Source organism: Heptranchias perlo, chromosome 31 (genome assembly GCF_035084215.1).
Source record: "Heptranchias perlo isolate sHepPer1 chromosome 31, sHepPer1.hap1, whole genome shotgun sequence".
In the NCBI taxonomy this organism is placed as follows: domain Eukaryota; kingdom Metazoa; phylum Chordata; class Chondrichthyes; order Hexanchiformes; family Hexanchidae; genus Heptranchias; species Heptranchias perlo.
In genome coordinates this window covers 28,836,210-28,861,467 of record NC_090355.1, presented here as the reverse complement: position 1 = coordinate 28,861,467, position 25,258 = coordinate 28,836,210, and the positions used below count along the sequence as shown (strand labels likewise).

At 43.9% G+C, this 25,258-nt stretch overlaps 1 protein-coding gene across 7 annotated transcripts in view; it reads left to right on the top strand.

The window, feature by feature from the left end:
* Positions 1–25,258, top strand: part of fubp3 (far upstream element (FUSE) binding protein 3) — a 92,739-nt gene that overhangs the window by 65,438 nt on the left and 2,043 nt on the right. For 3 of the 7 annotated variants that reach the window (XM_067969842.1, XM_067969840.1, XM_067969846.1), the window contains exons 14-18: positions 1,265–1,338; positions 2,274–2,353; positions 4,322–4,438; positions 8,790–8,858; positions 23,066–23,205. In XM_067969842.1, coding sequence (XP_067825943.1) covers positions 1,265–1,338; positions 2,274–2,353; positions 4,322–4,438; positions 8,790–8,858; positions 23,066–23,205 — 480 coding nt within the window. The remainder of the gene's footprint in view (positions 1–1,264; positions 1,339–2,273; positions 2,354–4,321; positions 4,439–8,789; positions 8,859–23,065; positions 23,206–25,258) is intronic. The other 4 variants (XM_067969844.1, XM_067969843.1, XM_067969845.1 and 1 more) reach the window with 4 other exon arrangements.

The following is a 25,258-nucleotide window of genomic DNA, read 5'->3' as shown; positions in this document are numbered from 1 at the left end:
GCCCCCCGCCCGCTCTGTGTCGCGCGCGCCCCCCGCCCGCTCTGTGTCGCGCGCCGCCCCCGCCCGCTCTGTGTCGCGCGCGCCCCCCGCCCGCTCTGTGTCGCGCGCGCCCCCGCCCGCTCTGTGTCGCGCGCCGCCCCCGCCCGCTCTGTGTCGCGCGCGCCCCCCGCCCGCTCTGTGTCGCGCGCGGCCCCCGCCCGCTCTGTGTCGCGCGCGCCCCCGCCCGCTCTGTGTCGCGCGCGCCCCCGCCCGCTCTGTGTCGCGCGCGCCCCCGCCCGCTCTGTGTCGCGCGCGCCCCCGCCCGCTCTGTGTCGCGCGCGCCCCCCGCCCGCTCTGTGTCGCGCGCGCCCCCGCCCGCTCTGTGTCGCGCGCGCCCCCCGCCCGCTCTGTGTCGCGCGCGCCCCCGCCCGCTCTGTGTCGCGCGCGCCCCCGCCCGCTCTGTGTCGCGCGCGCCCCCGCCCGCTCTGTGTCGCGCGCGCCCCCCGCCCGCTCTGTGTCGCGCGCGCCCCCGCCCGCTCTGTGTCGCGCGCGCCCCCCGCCCGCTCTGTGTCGCGCGCAGCCCCCGCCCGCTCTGTGTCGCGCGCGCCCCCCGCCCCGCTCTGTGTCGCGCGCGCCCCCGCCCGCTCTGTGTCGCGCGCGCCCCCGCCCGCTCTGTGTCGCGCGCGCCCCCGCCCGCTCTGTGTCGCGCGCGCCCCCGCCCGCTCTGTGTCGCGCGCGCCCCCCGCCCGCTCTGTGTCGCGAAAATTGAAATATTCTATAAAACATCTTTTTAAAATGGTAGTGCTTGGATTAATCCACCTGATGGAGACTGAATTTTCAGGTGTCAGCCTTGGCTCAGTGATAGCACTCATATCTAATGCAGAAGCCAGTGTGTTCAAACCGCACTCCAGAGACTTGGGCATATAATCTAGTCTGACACTTCAGTTCAGTGTTGAGAGTGCTGTCTTTTGGATGAGACATTAAACAGAGACCCCGTCTTCCATCTCAGGTGGACATAAAAGATCTGTACTATTCAAAGGAGAGCAGGGGAGTTTTATCCCTCAACCAACACCTAAAACAGATGCTCTGGTCATTCGTGTCATTGCTGTTTGTGGAACCTTGCTGTGTACAAATTGTTTGCTGATCCTACATTACAACAGCGACTACATTTCAAAATAAAATTCTTCAAGTAAAGTGCTCGTGATATCCTGAGGTTGTGAAAGGTGCTATCTAAATTGAAGTTCTTTCTTTCTCTTGTTAGCTTATGTTTTTTGTGTACTTTTAGGGTCCAGGGCCTGGTGGCCCTGGAGGATTTAACACAAGCCCTTATAGTCAAGGACCACCTGGACACCATCAAAAGTAAGAGTCATAATTGTGCAGTATTTACATTTTATCCTTGGATGATTGTCTTCACTTGGCTTCATTCAGCAGAATCCATGTTCACTTAATGTTCGTACTCCTTGTTGAGCTGACGAGGAGTGGTTGCTTTGGAATGGAAACTGTAATATGTCAGGCCAGTTTACCACTGCCTCTCATGCACTTTCTTTCTGATGTGTTCCATGTTCCATATTCCATATGTTTTGTTTAATTTCTTTTTGGGGGAGGGTTCCGGAGGGGCTTTAACAATGTGTCTGTTTAATACCATGTTTCAGGGTTTTCAGAGTTTTTTGGTCAACCAGGTCTCTGATACGTGTGGAAGCCAATTACCATGTTTTGAGTCTCCAAACCAAACTACTGAGAAATCCTTGTCTAATATTGGGTGCACACACATTTGGCCCTTAGGGACACATACCACGCAGTAAGTCCAGACAGCAAAGGCACAGGTTGACCAGACCCAAGGCTTTTGTAACCCAGGTGTGCACAATTTAGCAACCTAAAACAACGCCACGTATCACCACAGATCACTGGTAACTTTACCACTGCTTGTCTGACGGGGGACAACTACTTCTCTTCTTCCACCACCACCCCCCCCCCCCCCCCCCACCCCCAAAGTCCTCTTCGTGAACCAGGCTTGCTGGTTCGTCTCAGACCCTGGAGTGCTGCAGACCTGCCTGGTTTGGGTATCAATGCCAAGTCTGTCATTTAATTTCTAATCATCTTGGAAGAAAGACAGTCTAATTTACCACCGCTCCCAAAGAAGTCACTAATTAACCATTGAACAACTGATGAGCATGGGATTGAATCCTCACTGGGTGGATAGCACGTACCAAGATCAATGTAGAAATTTTTACTTCTGTGGGGATGTGGTTCAATTTAAATTTTGATCTTGCTAATTTATTCTTTTTCAAACATAGTGGTCCTCCACAAGCCTTTATGACACAGGGTTGGGGAAGTACGTATCAGCCTTGGCAGCAGCAAGGACAGCAGGATCCAAGTGAGTGATTTGTTTACATCTAACAGCAGCTGTATTTTCTTTTTGTCCTTCGGAGCTTTACCAGCCCAATGTACTATTGGTTGGATGTTTTAATTTGGTTTCCAGTTATTCTTTAAAGGCCTGGTATAGCAGAGGCTTTTCATCACCCTTCTCGGAGTGTGTAAAAGTTCATGCTGCACATGCAGCTATTGAAATTCAACAGGCTAAGCAATATTTTTCTATCCATCCATTCAGTATGTTAAATTGCACTACACACAGTTCCTGTAAGTGCAAGATTTGCTTCTATCATCCATCTCAGCCAGTCTTAATCATAGTCAGATTCATTACAATTATTTCCCAATTTATTCCAGTGCATCCAAATTTATTTTACTTCTAATTGGTTAGTTCCAACATCAACTCCAAACCCTGACCTCTACTTTCTCAACAGCTGCAGCAGAGCACAGACTAGTTAAATCAAACTCAACAATTGAACAGCTCCAAGCTGTAGGAGACCTGTCAGTCAGACAAACCCAGCATTCTACGTATGACGTGTGAGAAGACGGGCAGGAAAAGACCATGAGGCCTACTCCATTCAGTCAGCAGTGCAACCTCACACGCCATTCAGCAACCTACCAACATTCCCATGATGTCCAGCAACAGCTTAAAATATACCACCACAATAATACATTCTCCATCACATCATATAATGCTCCTCTTCAAACAACATATCCTCCAACTTCCTATGAGCACAGCCAGAGGAGATTCATTAATAAATGAGGAACGATAAGTTAACATTTTGGATGTGGATCCTTGGAACAGTTCTGACAAAAGGTCTGCACCCAAAATATTATCCCATCTTTTCTCTTTTCAAATGTTGAAAGACCAGTTGTTTGTTTCCAATATTTTCTGTTTTTTATTTGCTTTCTAACCATTTTCTTTTACCCCTGTTATACAGTTTGTCCTGAATTGTGAGAGTTTATAATTTTTTAAAAAGCAGTCCAGCATGTGAATGTGTGGGTAGTGTAATGAATCACAGAAGGCTAAAATTGATGAGTAAAGGGTGATGAAAAGTCTGGGACAAAATGGTACTAACATAATTTATGGATGAATATTGTTCATATCGAATCAAATGCTGCATAGGAATAATTTATGTTCTGGTATGGATTCCTGGACAAAGGGATGAGGAGATGGTGTCTGTTCTGACCAGACTGGGTTCATCTTTTTTCCAGTTAAATAACTACAGTGGAGCTGCTACATACTGGGCAGCACTAGCCTGTTAACTGTATTCTCAGCTTGCGTGCTTGGCTTTAAGTCTTCCACCATCTCCCAGCTAATTCCATTGCAGAAGCAGAGAGCTGCTCCTTCCCACTATCACCTCATTGAGGGTGCTTCTTAAGTGGAGGTTGCATTGCACAATGTTTTAGGTTAGACTCAGTGCAGTATCTCTTACCATTCAGCTTCTTTGTATACTGTGGAAGATATGGGTAGCCTTGAATGGGGCATTAACTCTTCTTCCCTCCCCGCCCCCCCCCCCCCCACACCTCCCAAATCCCTTTCAAAAGCTATGCATATACTTTGACAAAGCTATTTGAAAGCCCATTCACTTGGTTGACTAATCATCTTATCCTGTTTTTATCACTTATGCTTTCACTAAAGCATCTTGTGACAGGGTGGATGTATTGAGATGGTTAATGTTGACCTTGCTGGTGATCTTTCCCGTGAAGAGGAATTCAATAGGAAACTGATATAATCCAATATCACTGGTAACAACCAAGACGGCATTAACAGGGATTGGATTCTGATTCCTTTAGATACACATTTTGGTTGGGGAGGGGGGGACTTTCACATGATTCAAAATTAGACTTTTAAAAATTGGAATTTGAGATCACAGGCAGTAATGTCACTGCATAATGAACTATTCCTACCACACAAGTAATAGCTACCAAAATTAGTCAGTGATAGTTACTGTGACACTGTGTGTGTGTCTAGGTAAAACTGCACAGCATTTGGGTACAGCAGCCTGGTCAGCCTACATCTCCCAGTTTTACCAGCAGCCTAGCCAGCAACAGCAAGCAACAATGGGGCAGAACTCGCAACAAAATTCAGGTGTGTATTTGCAAAGAGAAATTTTTCAACAAAGCGGGCAAATACCTTCCACTTTCTGCCGCCCAGCACTTTTCAGCTATTACCTGTGCAGTTCCAGAATCAACGGTGGTATCACTTCTAATATTAAAACTCTACTTTACCCCCCCACCTATTAGGGGCATGGCACATGTTCTAAACTGTCCTCTCATCTGAGACCTCGGTCCAAATCAAGACCAAGCATTTGGAGTGAAAGTCTTCTGTCTGTCTATCTGTTAAGGGTGCTGTGAGTTTGGGATAGCCTCAACACAATTTCAAGTGTGAGGTAAAACACAAATTGCTGGTCTCTCTCTCTTTTCTCTTCCCCCCCCCCGCCCCCCACCTCCCCTATTATGGGGCTGTCATTTCCATTTCTCACGAAGGGCCCACATACAATATGTTAACATCTTTACAGATGCTTATGGACTGAAGTATAGTTCCAGTTTCTGCTATTTTTAGTGTGTACAAGTCCGCAGCACAAAACTGTCCACTAAATTGGCAATGCCCAAGAATCCCTGGTGTGGGAATTGGAGATGTCAGTGTACAGTCGGGGAGATGGTCTTCTGAGATTAGGAGTTGAAGCAGATTGTTGGGTTGGTGTAGAGGGGATTTCTGTGCTGTTCCTGACCCAGGATTGCATAATACTAGGGTTGGGTACAAAAAATGGCCCACCACCAAATAATCCTTATTGCAAAATGTGTATTCCTACAATGTCTAGTTTCAGTCAATAAGTGTTGTTCTATGTGTTTACATGCTATGTCACTGTAGTTAAATTGAAGCATTTGAAAAACATTGCAGATGGGAACCCATCACTGGGCTGTTGTATTGTAGGCTGGCTCTATTATGATATTATATGAAGAACAATTTAAGTTATTTAAACTTGGCAAATTAGTTTTTGAATCACTAGCTAAGACTTTTGAAAAGTATTACAGTTGTGTGGGTCATTATAGAAACAGTATATTCTACCTTTTCCCTCAGAACTTGTGTACAATATGTTGCCCTTTGTGGTGAGCTTCTTATCTCTTTAGTGGTCTGTGAAAGCTGCTTGTTAACCAAACAGGAAAGACTATCCATGAAACTATCCTTCATTTGAGATTAATCTAAAATAGAATGCATTGTTTTATTTGCTTCTAACTGGAGCACAGTCCCTTTCGCATCCCTTTCAAGGTTCAAAATTCAGTTTGTAGCCAAAAGTGGTTTGTCCCAGTTGTAATTTAGAACCTGTTAAGAACAAACCCTAATAGACTGGGTTAAAAATAATGCTTGAACTACACTTAACCAATCAGATCTTGTCAGCCCAGGATCACAAGTGACGTGGACTCTGAACTGCACTATTGAGTTTTAACACGTGTTAACAAACAAGCTGTCAGGACCACTGAGAAATGCAGAAGAGCACTGGCTGAGCGACTTTCGATAGTAACCAGTGCAGTGCTGACTAATCGGCGTTCAGCTGCCAAACAGTATTAACTGAGCTGTGCTGCAAAGGTTTAAATGTCTGTTATTTTTAATCCCCATTTTCCAGAAATCATGATCCAAGTAGCTCATTTCATATTGGGATCATTCTTCATCGGCATTTAGTAGTATAACTTACACGAGCACTACTGTCATATTAATGTGTGTGCTTTCAAAATGAGCCATGATTTTTTTCAAACTTAACCTGAAACCTTGTATTAAATGGAGCTTTACTCTTAAAGAATTGTACTTTGTGGTGCCATGTGCAGGGTCTTCCTAACTTTTTAAACAAAATAATTTACTCGCTCTGGCTCGAATAACTATCAACCTCTCAACCAACTTCCACACTTGATATTTTCTATCAAATGAGAATGCTTACATTTCGGAAACTGTTCAAAAGCTCAGTGATGCTACGAATATTTTGGTGTTTACAGACTTGTTGGGATGGAGGAGAGAGGGGTTTGTTGCAGAGCTTTGATACAGGATGAATGTTTCACTGCTGATTAGTGATCCTTGCTAATTCATGTGATGAATTGGAGTTCCATAGAGTGACTGAGTAGGAGTTTGTAGCTGCAGTTCTCTGAGAGTTCCTAAATTAGTCAGTTGTGCCTCAAACTCCCCCCGACCCTTTCTCCAAAGATGCGGGGAATTCCTTGGTTGCCTCTTCTACCTTCGTGTGGCCTGTTAGTTATATTCTGTCCAAAGCCTATTGTACTTCATTGTTTTCCTGATCAGCTGTCCTACCATTAAATGGTCCTGAAGAACCTCTTTCCACTGTCTCAAGGTCAAAATGTTGTGCAGTACCATGCACTTCCTGGTATGAAGGACTAAAATTCAATGTAGGATTCTTGTTGATGCTTCTAAACTATTTTAAATGTCGTCCTGCAGATTGCAATGAGTTAAGACCACCTCTTCTCTCCACCCCCTCCTCAAAATTCAGGACCTCCTTTCCCTTGCCCCACCTCCAGAGTTCAGTAATAGCTTCGGAGCTATGCCTCCTGTATTTCTTCCATGTTTCATTCAGGATAGTGGCTCATTGGCAGAGTTGTCTAATTTAATTATAAATTTCGGATGGATAAATGCTATTGTGCTTGCCCCCTCCAACTCTCCTGGGCATCTCATGCAGAAATGGGCATGCAAAGCAGGATATGTGTTTGGACTGCAAGATAAAGCCTCCGATGATATCAATTGGATCTGCTCAGCAGTTACACTACCTAGTGTAATGTGATCAGTGACAGCACAAAAACATATTTCAGTGGTGGGAAAGAAAATAGAGTTTCTAGCCCCCTTCTCTTTCCCCCCCCCCCCCCCCCCGGCAGCCAAAATTGAACGACCATACAATTTAGACTAAAGAATGTAACAGTTTGGGAGGGAGAAGTCTTGTCTTATTTCTTCCCTTTGGTTTTCCATATTGCAAGGCTCACCCCAACTAAGAGTGCAGGCCTTTGCTGGGTGCTGCTGTGAAAATTTTGCATGTCTGGAAACACTTGGTCTTTGCTCACTGCTTCTGTGTGACGAGTCGCACAACACCAGGTTATAGTCCAACAGCTTTATTTGAAATCACAAGCTTTCGGAGCTTTGCTCCTTCGTCAGGTGAAGTGAAGAGATGCATATAGGCACAGCATATATAGTCAGAGAACAATGCCTGGCTATTACAGATAATCTTTCTAACTGCCCTTTATCACACCTCGGCAGAGAGATAATCACAGCAATCAAAGGAGTGAATGGTGTTCAAACAGGTTAGTCAGGGAAACATTACATCCAAGAATACTGAGGTGGGGTCACAAGGGGTCAAATGTAGCAGATGCTGGGGTTTGTATTAAAAAGAGAACTTTTTTTGGGCTGGAAATCGCAGCAGGTCCAGCCCATGAGGACGGCCTCAACCGGGATCTTGGGTTCATGTCACGCTACATGTAACCCCACCTGACGTAGTCATCCAGACTCAAGTCGTAGTTGGCTTGTTCTCCATACACAGATGCGGCCGGATCTGCTGCAATTTCCAGCCAAAAAAAAGTTATCTCTTTTTAATACAAACCCCAGCATCTGCTACATTTGACCCCTTGTGACCCCACCTCAGTATTCTTGGATGTAATGTTTCCCTGACTAACCTGTTTGAACACCATTCACTCCTTTGATTGCTGTGATTATCTCTCTGCCGGGGAGGTGTGATAAAGGGCAGTTAGAAAGATTATCTGTAATCGCCAGGCATTGTTCTCTGACTATATATGCTGTGCCTACATGCATCTCTTCACTTCACCTGACGAAGGAGCAAAGCTCCGAAAGCTTGTGATTTCAAATAAAGCTGTTGGACTATAACCTGGAGTTGTGCGACTCCTTACATTTGTCCACCCCAGTCCATCACCGGCATCTCCACATCTGTGTGACGAGGCTGAGATTTGGAACTTTGGGGCTAGGTGCACAATCCATAATGCCAAGTATTAAATTAGGAATTTCCCATGCGGGCCCACATTCTGTCATTCTGTAGTACAGCATGTTGAGTCATCTGGTGTAATCTGATTATGGATAGCAGAAGAAATGAATATTTAATTGAGGGGAGGAGAATACAGCCCCCCCCCACCCCAAAAAAAAACAATCAGAAGACCATAAGATGGAGTAAGAATCTAACACAATTTGTGTGGGAGGGGTAAAGTTTGAGTTGTCCTCAAGCAAAATTTGGTCGGGATTATGAATCTTGGTCAAAAGTTAGTAACACTTGCTAACTGCACGTTACTACTCTGCCATCAGTGTACTGAGATTAGTCTGGTCTGAAGATGTTCTGAGTACCAGGGCTCCTTTTGTTTTGCAAAAGATCTCTGATCTTTTTTGAAATATGATGTATTTTATATCAGTTTGTGAAATGTAATTTTTTTAAACCTGCCCACAGATCAGAATGGTGGCCAAACTGGTCAGCTGGATTATTCCAAAGCCTGGGAAGATTACTACAAAAAACTTGGTATGCACCTTTCTTGGACTGATATTTTGTACAAATGAACAAACTATTGGCATTCGAGCTTGAGTTGTCTTCTCAAAGGGTATTTGCAGAAAGCATCTTTTGTGGAATAGGGAAATGTTTTTTTCCCCTTTCTATCTCTTCCATTTTTCTTTTCACTTTCTTTCTGTCTTCTCCTTCACTCCTTCTCGCTCCTTTCTCTCACCCCATCTCTGTGTCTCTGTCTCCCCCTTCCTCCCCAAAAGAGTTATGCCCTTTTAAACCTTGCTTTGGTCGAGCTTCCCCTTAACTTTTCTAATAGCCTGCAGCTTTCATGGTTATCTGGGAAATAGAACTGACAAACTACACAGGACACTTCCAGCACTGCTTTATTAGCAGTGATTTGGGGAAATATGTGTGGCTCAGGTAACTTGCTCACTGAATTTTACCTATTCCTCTGGGGTGGGGGAGGAGGAGGAATTATACAGGGCTGACCTCTGGTCAGTACCCCAGTCAAATCAACCAGAATAGGAACATGCAGCGCAGGGAGTTGCAGACTCGAGTCTAGTCCTGCTGCTCGAAAGTGTACAGAACTGCAAGTGGAAGCTGCTGTAATATGGTGGGGAGTGGACTCCCGGTGCTGTGGGATCTGCCTTATTTACACTGCACAGCTGATTTCATGGCACCACCAGTGACACTGCATGCCGATTGTATCTTTTATTTTTAGCTAGTGAGCAGAACACCACGTTACTTGCCTGTATTGTAGCCAAAAGATGGCGGCGAGTGATGTCAGCACTTTCCATTGCTACTACCGCCAGGGAGTCCGGAAATATTTCTCCGGAAGGGCTTTGATGCCTCCAGGGACCGTAGTGGCTCTCTTATTTCAGGTCTCTGCCACCAACGTCTGGGTTGCTGCTGCAGCAATGCTGTGAGGTTAATGCCATACAAGTTTGCCAGCTTTGGCTTGTTCATCTGGTGAGTAAGGAGAATAAGCCCAATAAAAATCCCATCTCATACTTTGCACAGTGAACGTCTGGGTGGAGTAGTGGGTGGGGGGTAAGAAGAGCAAGATTGCAACATTAGAAGGATGGGGCAGAGTGTCCAAATACTAGATGGGGAGTGGGCTTTTTTGTAACTGCTGTGCAGTTTGTTTCATAAAAGTTGCTTACTATGGCCAGTTTTGGATGGTTAGATGTGAATTGTATTTGTGTTAAACTCCAGCTAATAGAAATAATCAGAATCATGGAATTTTGCAACACAGAAGGAGGCCGTGGGGCCCATAGTGCCTGTGCCAGCTCTCTAAAAGAGCAATGCACTTCGTCCAATTTCCCTGCCCTTTTCCCGGCACCCTTTTAAATTCTTCCTTTTCAAGTATATATCCATTTCCCTTTCAAAAGTTATGAATTTTGCTTCCACCACTTTCTGGTAGAGCATCCAATGTCCTAAAACCCACTATATATTTTTTTAAAATCAATTCTCCTAATCTCTCCTTTCATCCTTTTGCTGTTGATCTTAAATTTATGCCCTTTTGTTACCGACTCGCCAACCAGTGGAAAGTTTTTCCCGATTTACCGCATCGAATCCCCTCATAACTTCGAATACCCCTATCAGATCTCTTAACCTTTTCTGTTATTTTGTGAAAAGACCCTCAATTAGCTGCAGGATTTGAAAGACTGCTTTGTTGAAGGGATGTGCATTAATCACTTTTCACTAATATTTTTGGTTGTTGGAGGTTTGTGGTTCGGCAGTCTTGCTTTGTGTGGCTGTTCAGATCAGACCTGTGTAACTTGGAGCAGTGGCGATATTATGAAAATCCCTGTTGATCGGTTCTATCCATCTCTCATCTCACTCAGTGACCAGCAAATCAGGCAGTAAGCAACTGTGATCAGACACACCGGAATGGCTTCGAAGTATAGTTTTAAAAGAGTTGCATATATTTGAGCGTGATATGCAGTGCTTTTGGGCAATTTCGTACAGCCTTAAAGTGACCCTTTGTAAATTGATTTTTGTTGTGCACAAATTATATGTTGACTTTTATGTTGACACATCTTGTGAATGTAATCTTTGCCTGAGAGCTTTGCCTGCTTTATTTAGGAGGCAGTGGCAATTGTCTTTTTGAACTATTGGGAGTATCTGCAGGTGATCCTAATCCAAGGATCTAATTTTCTAACAAGGCAATCCTAGATCTATTTTAAACGACTCCATTCTCTGTACTGTAAACCTGATTACATCTGTAGTATTTAATGCTTTATCCAAATCAATAACTTGTTGAATATTAAGAGTTCTATCTTGAAATGATAAAGCATGAAGGATCCTTTGTCGCCTATAGCAGGTGGAACCTGTAGTTGGTCCTGACCTTTTTGAAGGGTCTTGTCCTATGACTTTGGCCAAGTCTCTCGCTCTGTTTTCATTTCCTTGTTCTTCTACAGCCTTTTATGTCTAAATGCTCCCTTCCCCTGCCTCTTTAATGCCATTTGTAGCCTATGTGAAGGACAGAAGCCCTTCAGGGTCAAAGCAGCACTGCAAGCTCTTCAAAAAGCAGAGTAAAGGATTCCTGAGCTATTGATGTAGAGGGTTTTTTTTGTGGTTGCTGCTGGGGTCCACGCCTCTTGGTGACTTGTGCCATCTCCTGGCTGCTGATATTGTTTGTCGCTGATTTAAGATGGCCTTGCAGTGCCCCGAGGGCAAATGCTAGCCACCTTCTTGCAGAGTTCTGTTGTGAACACGCGCAGGATAAAAGGAATTTGAAGACTAAAAGATGGAATTGGAGCCATTTCAAATTAACTTCTACATCAAGGGCTCAACGGTCTTCCATTACACAATTTAACAATTTCATTATGTGGCATGAGGGCGGAATTGATATTCGCTGAGATGGATCCATTTTCACTTCTAGCTTTAAATTATTTATTCTGTACATATCAAAGGAGCTCTTGGTCGAGATTTAAATTTTAAAAACATCAATCACATGACCAAACAACTACTGTGGCATTGCGCTATACAGATTGGGGAAATTCCCCCAGTTCAATCCCTGGTGTTATATCGCTATAATTTGGCTCTCCATTCCCTAGTTAATAAAGGGCGAAGTCAGCTTTTTTCATATGCCCTTGCTGGAAGTTTGGAGGTTGGTTAAGAATAGGACTGGACTTGGTTGTGACGGTTCTATGGTCCATTTGGCCAGTAATGCTCACTGTTTAGGTAGCGACGCGAAGATTGGTCGGTGCAGCTTTTTGAAATTGATCCACAATGCAAGTAAGGGAAGAAAAGCTGAGGTTTGTCTGCATCCTTCTGTTACTGCCTTGTAATACAACCCAATCTGTCCAATTTCAACTATTTTTCTTTCCAGTCTCAATTTTTAAACATTGTCTGCAAGGTGAACTCTTCAGATTGTGTGAACTCCATCTTCTGACCAACAGCTGCAAAATGTTCTGGGGGAACCTTGTGATGATCTTTTCAGTGTCGGCCATTGTTCTGCTTGCTACCGGCTGAAATGCATGAATATGATTTTTGGGAAAAAAATTTTGTTTCATTCTCTTGTGCTCAACACCCCTCAAGTGAAAAAGAAACAGATTGCATGAGACAACGCATCAGGTGCTGCTGTTTAATCACTGCCAAAGGTCCATCTCATTTTTATTGAAAGGTCCTGATTTGACTATGCTTTCGGGAGCCATGAAATGCAACTGTATTAGACGTTGTTTGGAGCTCTGAACTTTCCTTTAAAGCTGCAGTGCTTCTCAGTTACTGCATGATTATTTTCCTCTGAAGTCTTAAGTAAAGGCTCACAAAAGAAGCTGGCCTTTAAACACCCAGCTGCTGATGTAGCACCAGTATGAAAAAACGCAAGACAGATCCCTTACTTATCTGCCGTGATCTCCGCTCCGGTGCGCAGGGGTTGGGGTTAGGGTTGGAGAATGAGTTGTTGCTGGGTTGTATGCACAGGCCACTTAGCTGCCAGAGAGTAGTAATGAGAGGTGCTGTGGGTCAGTGCAGCTTTAATATTGGACAATACCAAAATAATTCAGTGTATATGATTGCTTAATTCACAGCATTTTGTGACCAAACTCTTGGGCTTTTATTAATTCTGGTGTCTATAGAACTGGCAGGGACGTGATAGCAAATGTGTAAATGTTTAACAATTATAATCAATTTGTAAACTTCAAGCAATTGCCTCAGTCTCCAAGAATTTTTTATTGTTGTCAATTCCAATCATTGGCCATTTCTGACAGTGATATTGCTGTCCATCAGACTCAGTCCCAGGCTAGCCTTAGGTAATAATTTGCATGGGCATGGTCTTAAATTTTGGGGGTTTCTGTAGCAATGAAGAAACGCCCACATATCATCCCTCTGATCCCTGTGCATTTGCCTTGTCTCTTATACCCTTCCCAAAACCCAGTCAACTCTTTGTCTCTCCTGTGCTGCCTGATGTGGTGCTGTGCCATGCAAACCTGAAAGTCCCGTGTTCAATCTGTTAATAGCTTGAGTGGTTGTTGGAATGCTATGGTTGGTTTCTGTGTCTCTCTACCCCCCCTTCCTTTCCCCCCCAACCCTGGGGGAGGTGTGCAGCCAACCAAGGTTCCTGCTCCTGATTATTATTATGATTATTATCCCGTAACCCCCTCTTGTAAAAGCCAGAGATGGGCTCAGCTGAGGTGTCTATTATGATGGAATAGCCTGGGCACTGCCTTTCTGCTTGTATGAAGAATGGCCACTTGAGTAATTCACTGCAGTGCCAACTATGCCCCAGCCTGGGGTAGAAGCTTCAGGAGTGAAGTGTTGGAATTGTTAAAGCAAAGGGTCTGCTGACTGGATCCAGGATCAAGAAAGTTCTCGCACTGCTGGCATGGAAGACTGATGTCAGATTTTTTAACTTAACAGAACTCAGCTGTTATAGTTCTGGTTGATTAGAGATTCAATAGTAACTTTCAAAAGGGAATTGGATAAATACTTGAAGGGAAAAATTTTACAGGGCTATGGGGAAAGAGCAGGGGAGTGGGACTAATTGGATAGCTCTTTCAAAGAGCTGGCACGATGGGCCGAATGGCTGCCTCCTGTGCTGTACCGTACTAATCTAACACTTTTTTCTGATTCCAAAATGCTGGAGTTTTTTTTAAATGTGAAATTTGTAATCTTGTTCGTCCTTGGCACAAGCAAACACTGAAATCAATTTAACAGGAAACAGCCCTAGGCAGTTTAAATGAGGGTTTTGGAACAATAGTTTTGCTATAAGCCTGAGCCATTAATAATAGTATACATGGAATTAATCGTTGTATACCCTTATGGACATTTCTTCAGTTTTTTTTTTAAAAAACGCCATACAACAACTAATTCTAATTCATTTTCTCTGTGCGCAGAAATCTGTTCTGCCTAGTGTGATGCTTTACCTTTGTGAAGTTCTGTCCCTTGCCCGTGGTTCATTTGTAAGTGCTAATCTGTTAACTGCCTTTATTTTGTGATTAATACATTCACAACCCTTGGGAGTCACTGACTCTGCACTAAGTGTATTGCACAAGCATTTCTCTCCCTTAAATCTGCCATTCTGGGCTGCATTTTGAAACCATTTTATGGCCTAGTTTAAACACCTGTAGAATGCAATTTGTGGTTTTCTGCTCCAGTCATTTTAACAGCCTGAGTGCAAGCTTTGTGCTCAGTGCACAAGCTGGTGTGGAACAACTGGCTGTTTCACATGGTCCCAAAATAACATACAAACAAAATTGGATGGTGAATTTAAGTTTAAGCTATGATGGTAGCTCTCTGGAATAGGATGACCTGGATTACTTGCCACCTTGTATGCTATAATTATAGCCATGACACGTGCTGAACCAGGATTCCCTGGAGCCATTGACAAAGTATCCGAGTGCATCATCTAACATTGCTCCAACTGGATGGGAGTAACAAGCCATCCAACATTTTGCGAAACTTTTGACATACTGTTTGTACTTAATAGTTTCTTTTTAAAGCGTCATAGAGCTGCTGACTTGCCTTTTCACAGCATAGAGGGCCTTGAGACGTGCAGGTTATTCCACTTGGAGGAGTTAAGGAGCCCGCCCCCGTGTGGAACACAGGTTAGAGCTCCATCTATGGGGGTGGGGAGGGTGGGAGGGAATGATTGAACCAGGGAAAATAGTATTGTACTTCATTGTTGCTGTGTCCTCTATTTCAGATTACTGTTTAAGGGTAGTATGTTCATTTACAATAGAGCCATTGTTGAATTGTAGCTGTTAGCACAGGCAGTTGGCTATTATGCTGTTCATAAATGTAATCCCCATGAACCATCGGTGGGTTGTGACCTCATTACCAGCAGAGCGCTTCATCTGTTGTAACACTGTCACTTCGCTGAATGGAAACATCTGGTATAAAATTATCTCCATGTTTTATTATCCTGTAAGGCTTGTTACTTAGCTATCTCTACTAAGGGGCTCAGATGTGCATCAAATGGGTATGAACTGATTGTTACCATTTTTTTTAACATCATATATTGTGTGACTTACTATTAAAATCTTATCTTCTAACAACCTAACCTGCTGGCAGGTATATGAAATGAATAGTTTGGGTATAAATATGCAATCGCGCTGATGAACAATCTAATTATCTGGATGGATGGGACTTCAGATTTGACTAGGGTAAGCTTTTAAATGACTTGCACACATTTTATAATGAGTGAAGAGCAGAGTCTGTGCTGCTGGTTACTTGTCAACCACGCAAGCACTAGAATATGGGATCAAATCTGGGCGGAATAGCCAAATACATTAAAATATGTTCATCGGTTGTAGATTTTCAGAGAGATTGAGGTAAGTTGCTGGAAAAGGATCAGTGCAGGAAGAACTGAAGAGCAAGAGGCTAAATAAATGATTGGAGGACAGCAGGCATAAGCTGGTGAAGAATAAACTGACTACAAAACTTAACAGCTGTAACAGAAAATCTAAATTAGCAACGAGTATTGCATGAAGAGAAAATAGCAGGAATGGGAGTTCAAAAAGCAGGAAATAACTAGGTGAATAATAGAGGATTTGTATTTGTAAAATGGAATAATCGCAAGGTACATTCTTATGATCTGTCTTTAGAACTGTTTCATTATAAACTAACAGGTAGTTGATGTTATCGTACTTTGCCTCTGAAGGTGCAGGTTAGTTTTAATAACTACATATTTACAGTTTTTTCATTTGGAGGGATGATTGGAAAGCAGCATGTAGCATATCCAGCAGCAGGTACTAACAAATCAATAGATTTCTTATAGGCTAATGCTTGTCTCAGTGACCCTGGTTCAGCAAATGATGGTTAACTTCGCATTGAAGTTTCTGAATACAGGGGATAGAATTGCAGGGAGTGATACTGTCTAGAAGAGAGTGTTCCACCTGCAGAAACAGTGCATGAAACTCTGCAGCTGGTATTGTGTGTGGACTTTTTGAATTGATGCAGAAGGTTGTGAAGGTCTCACTTAAGCACCAGCGGTGCTCACACTCATAACCTTAGAGAACTAACTGCCCAGTCACGTCTCTTTTTAATGTAGTGATCCTGGTGTGAGGCAAATCATCCTCTTATCCCCTTGCATGGATTTAGTTGAGCAATGATGGCTTTTCTTTGTGTCCTGTTGAGCGGAAATACAATATTCTATTAGAGGGCAGATGAAGGTATTGTAGAACAGCAAAACTGCTGGTGGGTACTGAACTTTCTTGAAGTACCAGATGCAAGAGTAATACCAACTGAGGCAATTGTCAACTTGGCTCAGTTGGTAACACGTTCACCGTAAGCCTCGCTATGTACTTGAGCCATAATCTCGGCTGACACTTCAGTGGCATACGCAAAAAGTACTGCATTGCCGTCTTTTGGATGAGACATTAAAACGAAGGGTGTAAAAGATCCCATGATATTGGATGAAGAGTAGGGCGTTCTCCTGGCATTCTGGCCAACATTCCTCCCTCAAGCAACACCAGCTTAAAAAAAACATTCATCTCACTTGCTGTTTGAGGGATGTTGCTAACTTGCCAGTGACTACACTTGAAAAGTAATTAATTGGCTGTGAAGCACATTGGGACATCTGAGGACATACAGTGCTGTATGTCCTCAAATGCAAGTTTGTTGTGTGTCCCAGAAGATTTTCCAGACCCCTCTGCTAGTTGTTTGTCTTAATACAGAGCAGCTATAATTACCAAACCGAGGAGTTCAATAAATGTAATGGAGGTGGAGCAACATCATGACTGAGGTTGTACCTTTGTAATGGATCTGGTGATTTTCAATCTGGTTCTGTTTTTTTACCCTCCAATTATTTCTATCTTCCTTTTCTTTGGCACTTATGAAGTAGACTATTTCTGTTGCATGTGAGGGTGAGTTAACACCAATTGGATTGGAATGCTTTTGGTGTATTTTTAATTTTGATCCTCTCAGAATTTTTACATTCCATCCCTGTACACTACTCCTTTGATAACACTCCTGTGAAGCACCTTGGGGCATTTTACTACGTTAAAGGCGCTCTATAATGCAAGTTGTTGTAATTTGAATCTCTCAGCTTGGATGAGTGCTGCAAACAGAAAACGCTCGACATGCAAAATCCCAGCCGGCAGATCTGTGTTACTGAGTGGAATTTTATAAATTGAGCATGTCTCAATCATGGTGCTCGTTTAGGGCAGTGTAATTCATATTACGGAGCATTGTGTACAGAGATTGAACCTGGAGATTAAATGGGTCCAAGCATAAACGCACCCCAAAATATCTACTTCAAATCCATGTTGAAAATGATACATCCCTCACACAACAGACAGAGCTTATCTCAGATTTGCCAGGAAGCAAGGAAATCCAGCACCTTCAGGAAGAACGTATGTGGTAAAAGTACAGCTCCCTATCCTTCCATCCTTAAACTGGGTCTACCTGGAACACCAGTAAACTGCTAAATGTGATCTCTGTATCAACCCATGCCCCACCTCTTCCCCCTACCCCACCTCTTCCCCCTATCCCAAGTGGCAAAGACCCCCAACTGGTACATCCCTGCCCCACCACCAACAAACACGATAGCATCTCAAGCAACTCTATTCTCCAGATTTCAGACATAGCAGCCAGTACTTTACACAGCCCTCCGTAGTACCCCACTCAGGAACACCAGCAAAAAGATCAGAGCCATGGCCCCTCAAAACCTTCTCATGATTTTTACTATGATTTCCACGACTTATGAAATTTTTGCCATGCCTAATCTATAAATTGTTTCCCCAAAGCTTGCCATGCCACAATTAGTGCCCTAGTTTTGACCCATCACACTCAGTTACCAAATTGGTCTCGGCACCATACATAGCGCTCTGTTTGTCCCCCCCCGCCCCCCCCCCCACAATCCAGTTTTGTCCCGGTCGGCAGTGATTTGACCACCAGTTGTGTTTAAGGGGGTTGGTATAACCACTCTGCGGATGGTGTCATCAGCAAAAAGCATATTTTTCACGACTGCACCACCATATAATTGAAAATGAGAAATTTGGAACTACTTGTAATTTCTTGTGGAATTTCTGAGTAGACATTCACTAAGTTCATCCATTTATCATCTTTTTGCACCTTTTTGGAAATCTACAGTTTATTAGATACACAAGAAGATAGTCACTTCTCGATGAGGTTGGCATTTCATAAATTATAAGAATCTTAAAAAATTTTTCCATCATCTTTGGCCCCCAACACAAACTATAACCTTAGCCACCAATTCCAGCCCCCTCCCCTGCCATTGTCCCAGGTCAAACCAGACTGTTCGCAACCTCAACATTCAATTCGACCCCGAACAGAGCTTCCGACTCTGCACCCACTCCATCACAAAGATCGCCGACTTCCATCTCTGCATTGTTGCCTGCTTCTGCCCCTTCCTCAGCCTATCTTCTGAAACTTCCATCCAAGCACTTGTCACCACCAGACTTGACTATTCGTTGTTCTCCTGGCTGGCTTCCCATGCTCTCTAAACTTCAAATCACCCAAAGCTCGGCTGCCTGTGTGCTACCCATACCAAGTCCCACTCACCCAGAACTCCTGTCCTTACTGACATACCACTCCCCCAACTTCAATTTAAAATTCTCCTCCATGTATTTAAATCCCTTCCTTCATGATGTTGTTGTCCCTCCCTATCTCTGTAATCTCCACCAGCTCTATAATCCCCTCCCATTACTCCATTCCTCTGATTCTGGCCTCGTGCATTCCCCCAACCCCACCATTGGCCTTCAGCCGTTTAGGCCCTGCGTGCTAGATTTCTTTCCCTGAACCCCTGCATCTCCACCCCCTCGCCTCCTTTAAGACCTTGCTTAAAACCCACCTTTTTGACCAAGCATTTGGTCACCCCCCCCCATATCTCTCTTGTTTCGGCGACCATTTTTGTCTGATTACGCCTCTGAAGCACCTTGTTTTTCTACATTAAAGGCGTGATATCATAGAATGATACAGCACAGAAGGAGGTCATTCGGTCTATCGTGTCTGTGCCAGCTCTTTGAAAGAGATATCCAATTAGCCTCACTCCCCCACTCTTTCCCCATAGCCTTGCAAGCTATTGTAAAATATTAAAAGCTTCTACTCAAACTCTGCTAGGAATTGAGGAAATTGCTCCATTTCTGGGCGATTAGACTGGGTGTCGCACATTAATTTGTTCTGGTGTCCGATGTTAAATCTCTAACTATATAGCACACATGGTATAAGTCTATTATACTCATTCCCTGATTTCCCTATTTTATGTGCACCTCTGCTTAGAAGTTTGCATCAAAATAAGTACGAAGAAAATGAGGTGTTTCAGGAGTGGCATGAAAGGGTTTCGACAGGCCTCTCACTCCCGATAGCCTCTGATTAATTTGCATGTGCTCTTCCTGTTAAGTAGCTGAGCCAAAATGGTCCAGTATGTTTAAACTAGGCTCACTTCAGTCACCAGCAAAAATGGTGCAAATAGTTGACGGGTTAGTGTCTGCACTTCCCCATGATTATTGTTCTTGCTTTGATTTTGAAGAAAGGAAATACTTGTCTATCAAAATTGATGTCAATCCATGGATGTAATTCAATATCCACATATGCATGACATCTGTGGGGGGAGGGGAAGAGGAGGGTGGGAAAAAAAGAGGAAAGAACATAAATTTAATGAAATTGATTGGATAACTGCTACAGTATGAGCATGGAACAAAAGGATCGGAATAAAGTGCTGATGAAAAGATTAGTTGGAGGGATTGGGGTCTTCTGTTTTCTTCCCTACCATATACCCAAAAGGTCTTTTGTGTTTGAAAGTTATTAAGGATCTTTGCACCAGTCAAAACTGACCCATAATGAATAGGACATTTAAAGGGTGGAGCAGAGTGTTTCTGCAAATACTGAATTTTGCCGTATTTACAGTGCAGTTAGCGGTTAATGGGTAGGAGGGTGAAAGAGCCACTAAGAATATGGATATAGTTGACTAACTGGAATTCTCCCAAACAATTTTACCATCCTCACAGAACTTTCCTAGTAGCTGGGAGATTGGAGCCAGACTAATAGTTTTTAGTGATTTTTCAAAAGCACTCACATTTCAACTTTTGTTTCTGGCTCCAACAATGCCCTCAGTTGCTGGGAAAGCTCTACAGGCAAGTGGTGGCAAGACTGTGTCACTGTCTTTCCGAGGAACTGTGATGGTAGCCTTCCTCGGCCCTTGCTTTCAGCGTTGCTGCTGCTGCTTACACAGGAACTGAGGGTGGGACTCTGATTTATGCCCCCAACATCAAGAAGCCCACTCAAATTAATCGATTATCTCCAACTCCCACTTGCCATTACAAGGATATTATATGCTGCTTGTGCATAGTGTATGGAGATCACAGTAGTTTTAGAATCCACATTCTGTTCTGCATAATCATAAACTCTAGTAAACCTAATCCAGTGAAGCACAGGTAGCTGTTTCTCCCCTTCTCCCATGCCTTCCCCTTTCACCAAAATACATACCAATATAACTGCAGTAAATGTTCCTTGCATGTCCAGAACAAGACTGAATTTTATCTAATTTACCACAGTGTTTCAATTGACCACAAAATGTGTAATTTTTTTTAATGCTGCATTTGTCACTGCAGTGCAAACTTTGGCATCAAATTTTCTTTGCAAATTATAATCCCTCTAATTAGGAATCTGACTCAGAGAAAAGTCTTAAACCGGATCCACTAAATATCGGGGGCAGCCGTGGCTCAGTGGGTAGCGCACTCACCTGAGTCAGAAGGTGATGCATTCAAGTCCCACTCCAGAGACTTGAGCACAAAATCTAGGCTGACACTCTAATGCAATACTGAAGGAGTGCTGCACTGTCGGCGGTGCCGTCTTTCGGTTGAGGCATTAAACTGAGGCCCTATCTACCCCCTCAGGTGGATGTAAAATCCATCATCAAGTCAGAAATGGGGATGTTCGCTGATTGCACAGTGTTCAGTTCCATTCGCAACCCCTCAAATAATGAAGCAGTCCAAGCCCGCATGCAGCAAGACCTGGACAACATCCAGGCTTGGGCTGATAAGTGGCAAGTAACATTCACGCCAGACACGTGCCAGGCAATGACCATCTCCAACAAGAGAGAGTCTAACCACCTCCCCTTGACATTCAATGGCATTACCATCGCCGAATCCCCCACCATCAACATCCTGGGGGTCACCATTGACCAGAAACTTAACTGGACCAGCCATATAAATACTGCGGCTACAAGAGCCAGGTCAGAGGCTGGGTATTCAGTGACGAGTGACTCAACTCCTGACTCCACAAAGCCTCTCCACCATCTACAAGGCACAAGTCAGGAGTGTGATGGAATACTCCCCAGTTGCCTGGATGAGTGCAGCTCCAACAACACTCAAACTTCAAACCACTGGGCAACCAAGGGAAATTGGGATTTTATTACTCATTTACTGGGCAAAACCATCCAGGACAAAGCAGCCGGCTTGATTGGCACCCCATCCACCACCCTAAACATTCACTCCCTTCACCACCGGCGCACAGTGGCTGCAGTGTGTACCATCCACAGGATGCACTGCAGCAACTCGCCAAGGCTTCTTCGACAGCACCTCCCAAACCCGCAACCTCTACCACCTAGAAGGACGAGCAGCAGGCACATGGGAATAACACCACCTGCACGTTCCCCTCCAAGTCACACACCATCCCGACTTGGAAATATATCGCCGTTCCTTCATCATCGCTGGATCAAAATCCTGGAACTCCCTTCCTAACAGCACTGTGGGAGAATCTTCACCACACGGACTGCAGCGGTTCAAGAAGGCGGCTCACCACCACCTTCTCAAGGGCAATTAGGGATGGGCCATAAATGCCAGCGACGCCCACATCCCATGAACGAATAATAAAATCCCACGGCACTATTTTGTAGAGGTGTCCTGTACAACTAAAACAGATTACCTGGTCATTGTCGTATTGCTGTTTGTGGGAACTTGTGGTGTGCTGCATTTCCTACTTTACAACAGTGACTACACTTCAAAAGTATTTAATTGGCTGCAAAGTGCTTTGGGACATCCCGAGGTCATGAAAGGCGCTACATAAATACAAGTCTTTTTTAAAGATGGTTTTAGAAAGCTTTTGTTTTATGATTTCTTTACTTTGGTGCTCGGAAGTATAGTACAAATGCCCAATATATTTTAAATAACATTTGAACTAAGTCAGTTAAAAGTGAATCGAGGCTAGGGAGAATCAGTTGCTTCTTGTGGAATGGTGGGTCACCAGAAATGCATGTCATTCACCATTGAAACCTGTGTCACTGTGTGGCAGCTACAAGTTCACTTCCTGCACGCAGGGTAGGGAAAGTCTGAGGAAACGGTGGTCCTGAGGTGGTATTCAGTATCTAGAGTACTGAGCAGCATTGTTTGAAGCCTGGGTGGTGGCCATCAATTATCGTGTTTGGAAGGGAGATAGATACTTGGGATATAGAAGAAGGGTGAGAAAATGAGATAGAGACACCTGCTGTGGCTAACAAAATGACAGATGGCTCAGTGGGACAAATGGCCTATTCCTGTTGCTAAGTTTCTACACTGTAAAGTTGCAGAATGCAAATTACTGCTCACCTGCTTCACTTGTTATTGCTCACAGCACCTTTGCCCTCTTTCTTTTTCCTACCACCCCCCACCACCCTCCCTAGTTTCTATTCCTTTCTACTCAATAGGAAAAAAATGACTAATTTGCTGAATCAATGCTCCAGTTCATTGTGACATCTGTCATGCTAAATTTTACAATTTTGGTGCCTTTTTGTGTGAAATTCGATATAATCCTGTTGCCTTTTTTCCCCCCTTCATCAGCTCAGGCCACAGGAACTGCCCCCGGGACTCCACAGCAGAGCTCACAACCAGATTACAGTGCAGCCTGGGCAGAATATTACCGACAGCAGGCAGCGTACTATGGACAGGCCACACAGCAAGGGCAGGCCCCTGGTCATCAGGTATGCAAGTAGTGCTGATTAAGAATTACCAGGGTGCTGGTAGAGTGGCACAATGCCCTGGAACAGTAATACACCCACTGTGGAGTGGTGGGACACAAGTAATGCCAGTTATCCCTCACGGCATTGAGTCCCCAATCCTGGCTGGGTCACCATGTGGTAGTCCAAAGTGCACTTCCTGCAAGGAGGGAAGGGGCAATCTGAGGAAACGGCTGTCCTGAGATACCTCGAGTACTGAGGAGCATTGTATGAAGCAGTTGGCTTCACACACTCTCTCTTAGCTTGGTTGATATAGGGATATTAAATTGGGGTGGAAGGTAAAAGTGAAGCCAAATGTAAAAATAAGTATTGGGGTCCATATTAGTCCTTTTTTTCCTCTAAGTTTAAAAATGCTTTCCAATATTTGCATTGACTGCATTTACCGGCAACTGCTCAGATTGCCTGTCCTCTTATGCATTCCTGATTTTTCATCACCGCGCCATTGGCGGCCGCATTTTCAGCTGCCTAGGCGCCAGGTTCTGGAATTCCCTCCCTGAACCTGTCTGCCTCTCTGCCTCTGTCTCCTCCTTCAAACCTACCTCTTTGACCGAGCTTTTGGTCACCTGTCCAAATATCTCTTTACGTGGCTCGGTGTCATTTTGTTTGATAACACTCCTGTGAAACGCCTTGGGATATTTTACCGTGTTAAAGATGTTATATAAATGCAAGTTGTTTGCGTTATCCAGTGCATGTGAATATAAATTGCCACTTCCAAATGGATTGAAAAGGCACAATGCTGCCAGACTGAGGTGTCCCTGGCAGAAGCCAGCTGGTGAATCACTTACTATAATCCCATGGGTAGCAGCAAAGAAATCGGTCAATAACCTTCAAACCACTGGGCAACCAAGGGAAATTGGGATTTTATTAATCTCATTTACTGGGCAAAACCATCTTTATAAGATTGTGGGAATCGGGTACTAAAATACTGTGCTACCTAATGCAGCGTCTAACTTCTGAAAGTGGACAGGTTCCATTATGATTATCGATTCTTCTCTTCTTTCCTCTCCTTTCCACATATAGGTTTTAAACAGCTTTTATTTGTAAAGCAGTTGATTGTTATAAATTAAATTACATTGTAGTGAATGGAATTGTTATACTTGTTTTCTTGTCAGTGTTCTCCCTTCCTTTCCTGGCTTGGGTGTGGTTCCACGGGTGTTGCCAGATATCCACCAGTACCGTATCCAATTAGCTGTAATTCATTTGTAGTCTTCACAGTGAATGTCAACAAGCACCTTAGCCAAACCCAGCACTGTCCTTGCACAGCGTCCACGCACACTTCAGGCCACAGGGCTCACTACTTAGTGATCAGGAATGAACTCTGACTGTGGTTTTCTTTCCCCTTCCTAACCCGATGATGCTGAGGCCAGTTAACGACCCTTATTACTACCCTGGCTAACTCAGCACAGACCGGAGATTGAACCTAAGACCTTCCTGGTCTTTAATGGCATAGCTACTAACTGAATCATAATCCTGAGCCACAGAACATAAATTTATAGTCCCTAAAATTTACAGCATGGAAATGGGCCATTTGGCCCAACTGGTTTATGCTCCACGTGATCCTCCTCACCCATCTTTATCTCACCCTATCAGTCTAACTTTCTATTCATTTCTCCCTCATGTGCTTATCTATACTATTCACCTCAACTACTCCATGTGATAGCAAGTTCCACATTCTAACCTCTCCCTGGGTAAAGAACTTTCTCCTGAATTCCTTATTGGATTTATTAGTGACTATCTTATTTGTCCCCCCTAGTTTTGGATTCCCCCACAAGCAGAAACATTTTCTCTCCGTCTACCCTATCAAACCCCTTCATAATTTTAAATATATAGAAACATTTATCTGCACTGATGTAAGGAATAGAACAGTAACTTTTACTTTATGGTTGTGGGTGAATGCATTGCCATGTGTGATACTGTGCCATGCAGGTTAGGAAGCTCCCAGGCCTGTGCTGAATTAGCCCATCTCAACTGACCATAGTATGGGTGCTAGAATTATCCTCAGCATCTGTGTAATAGG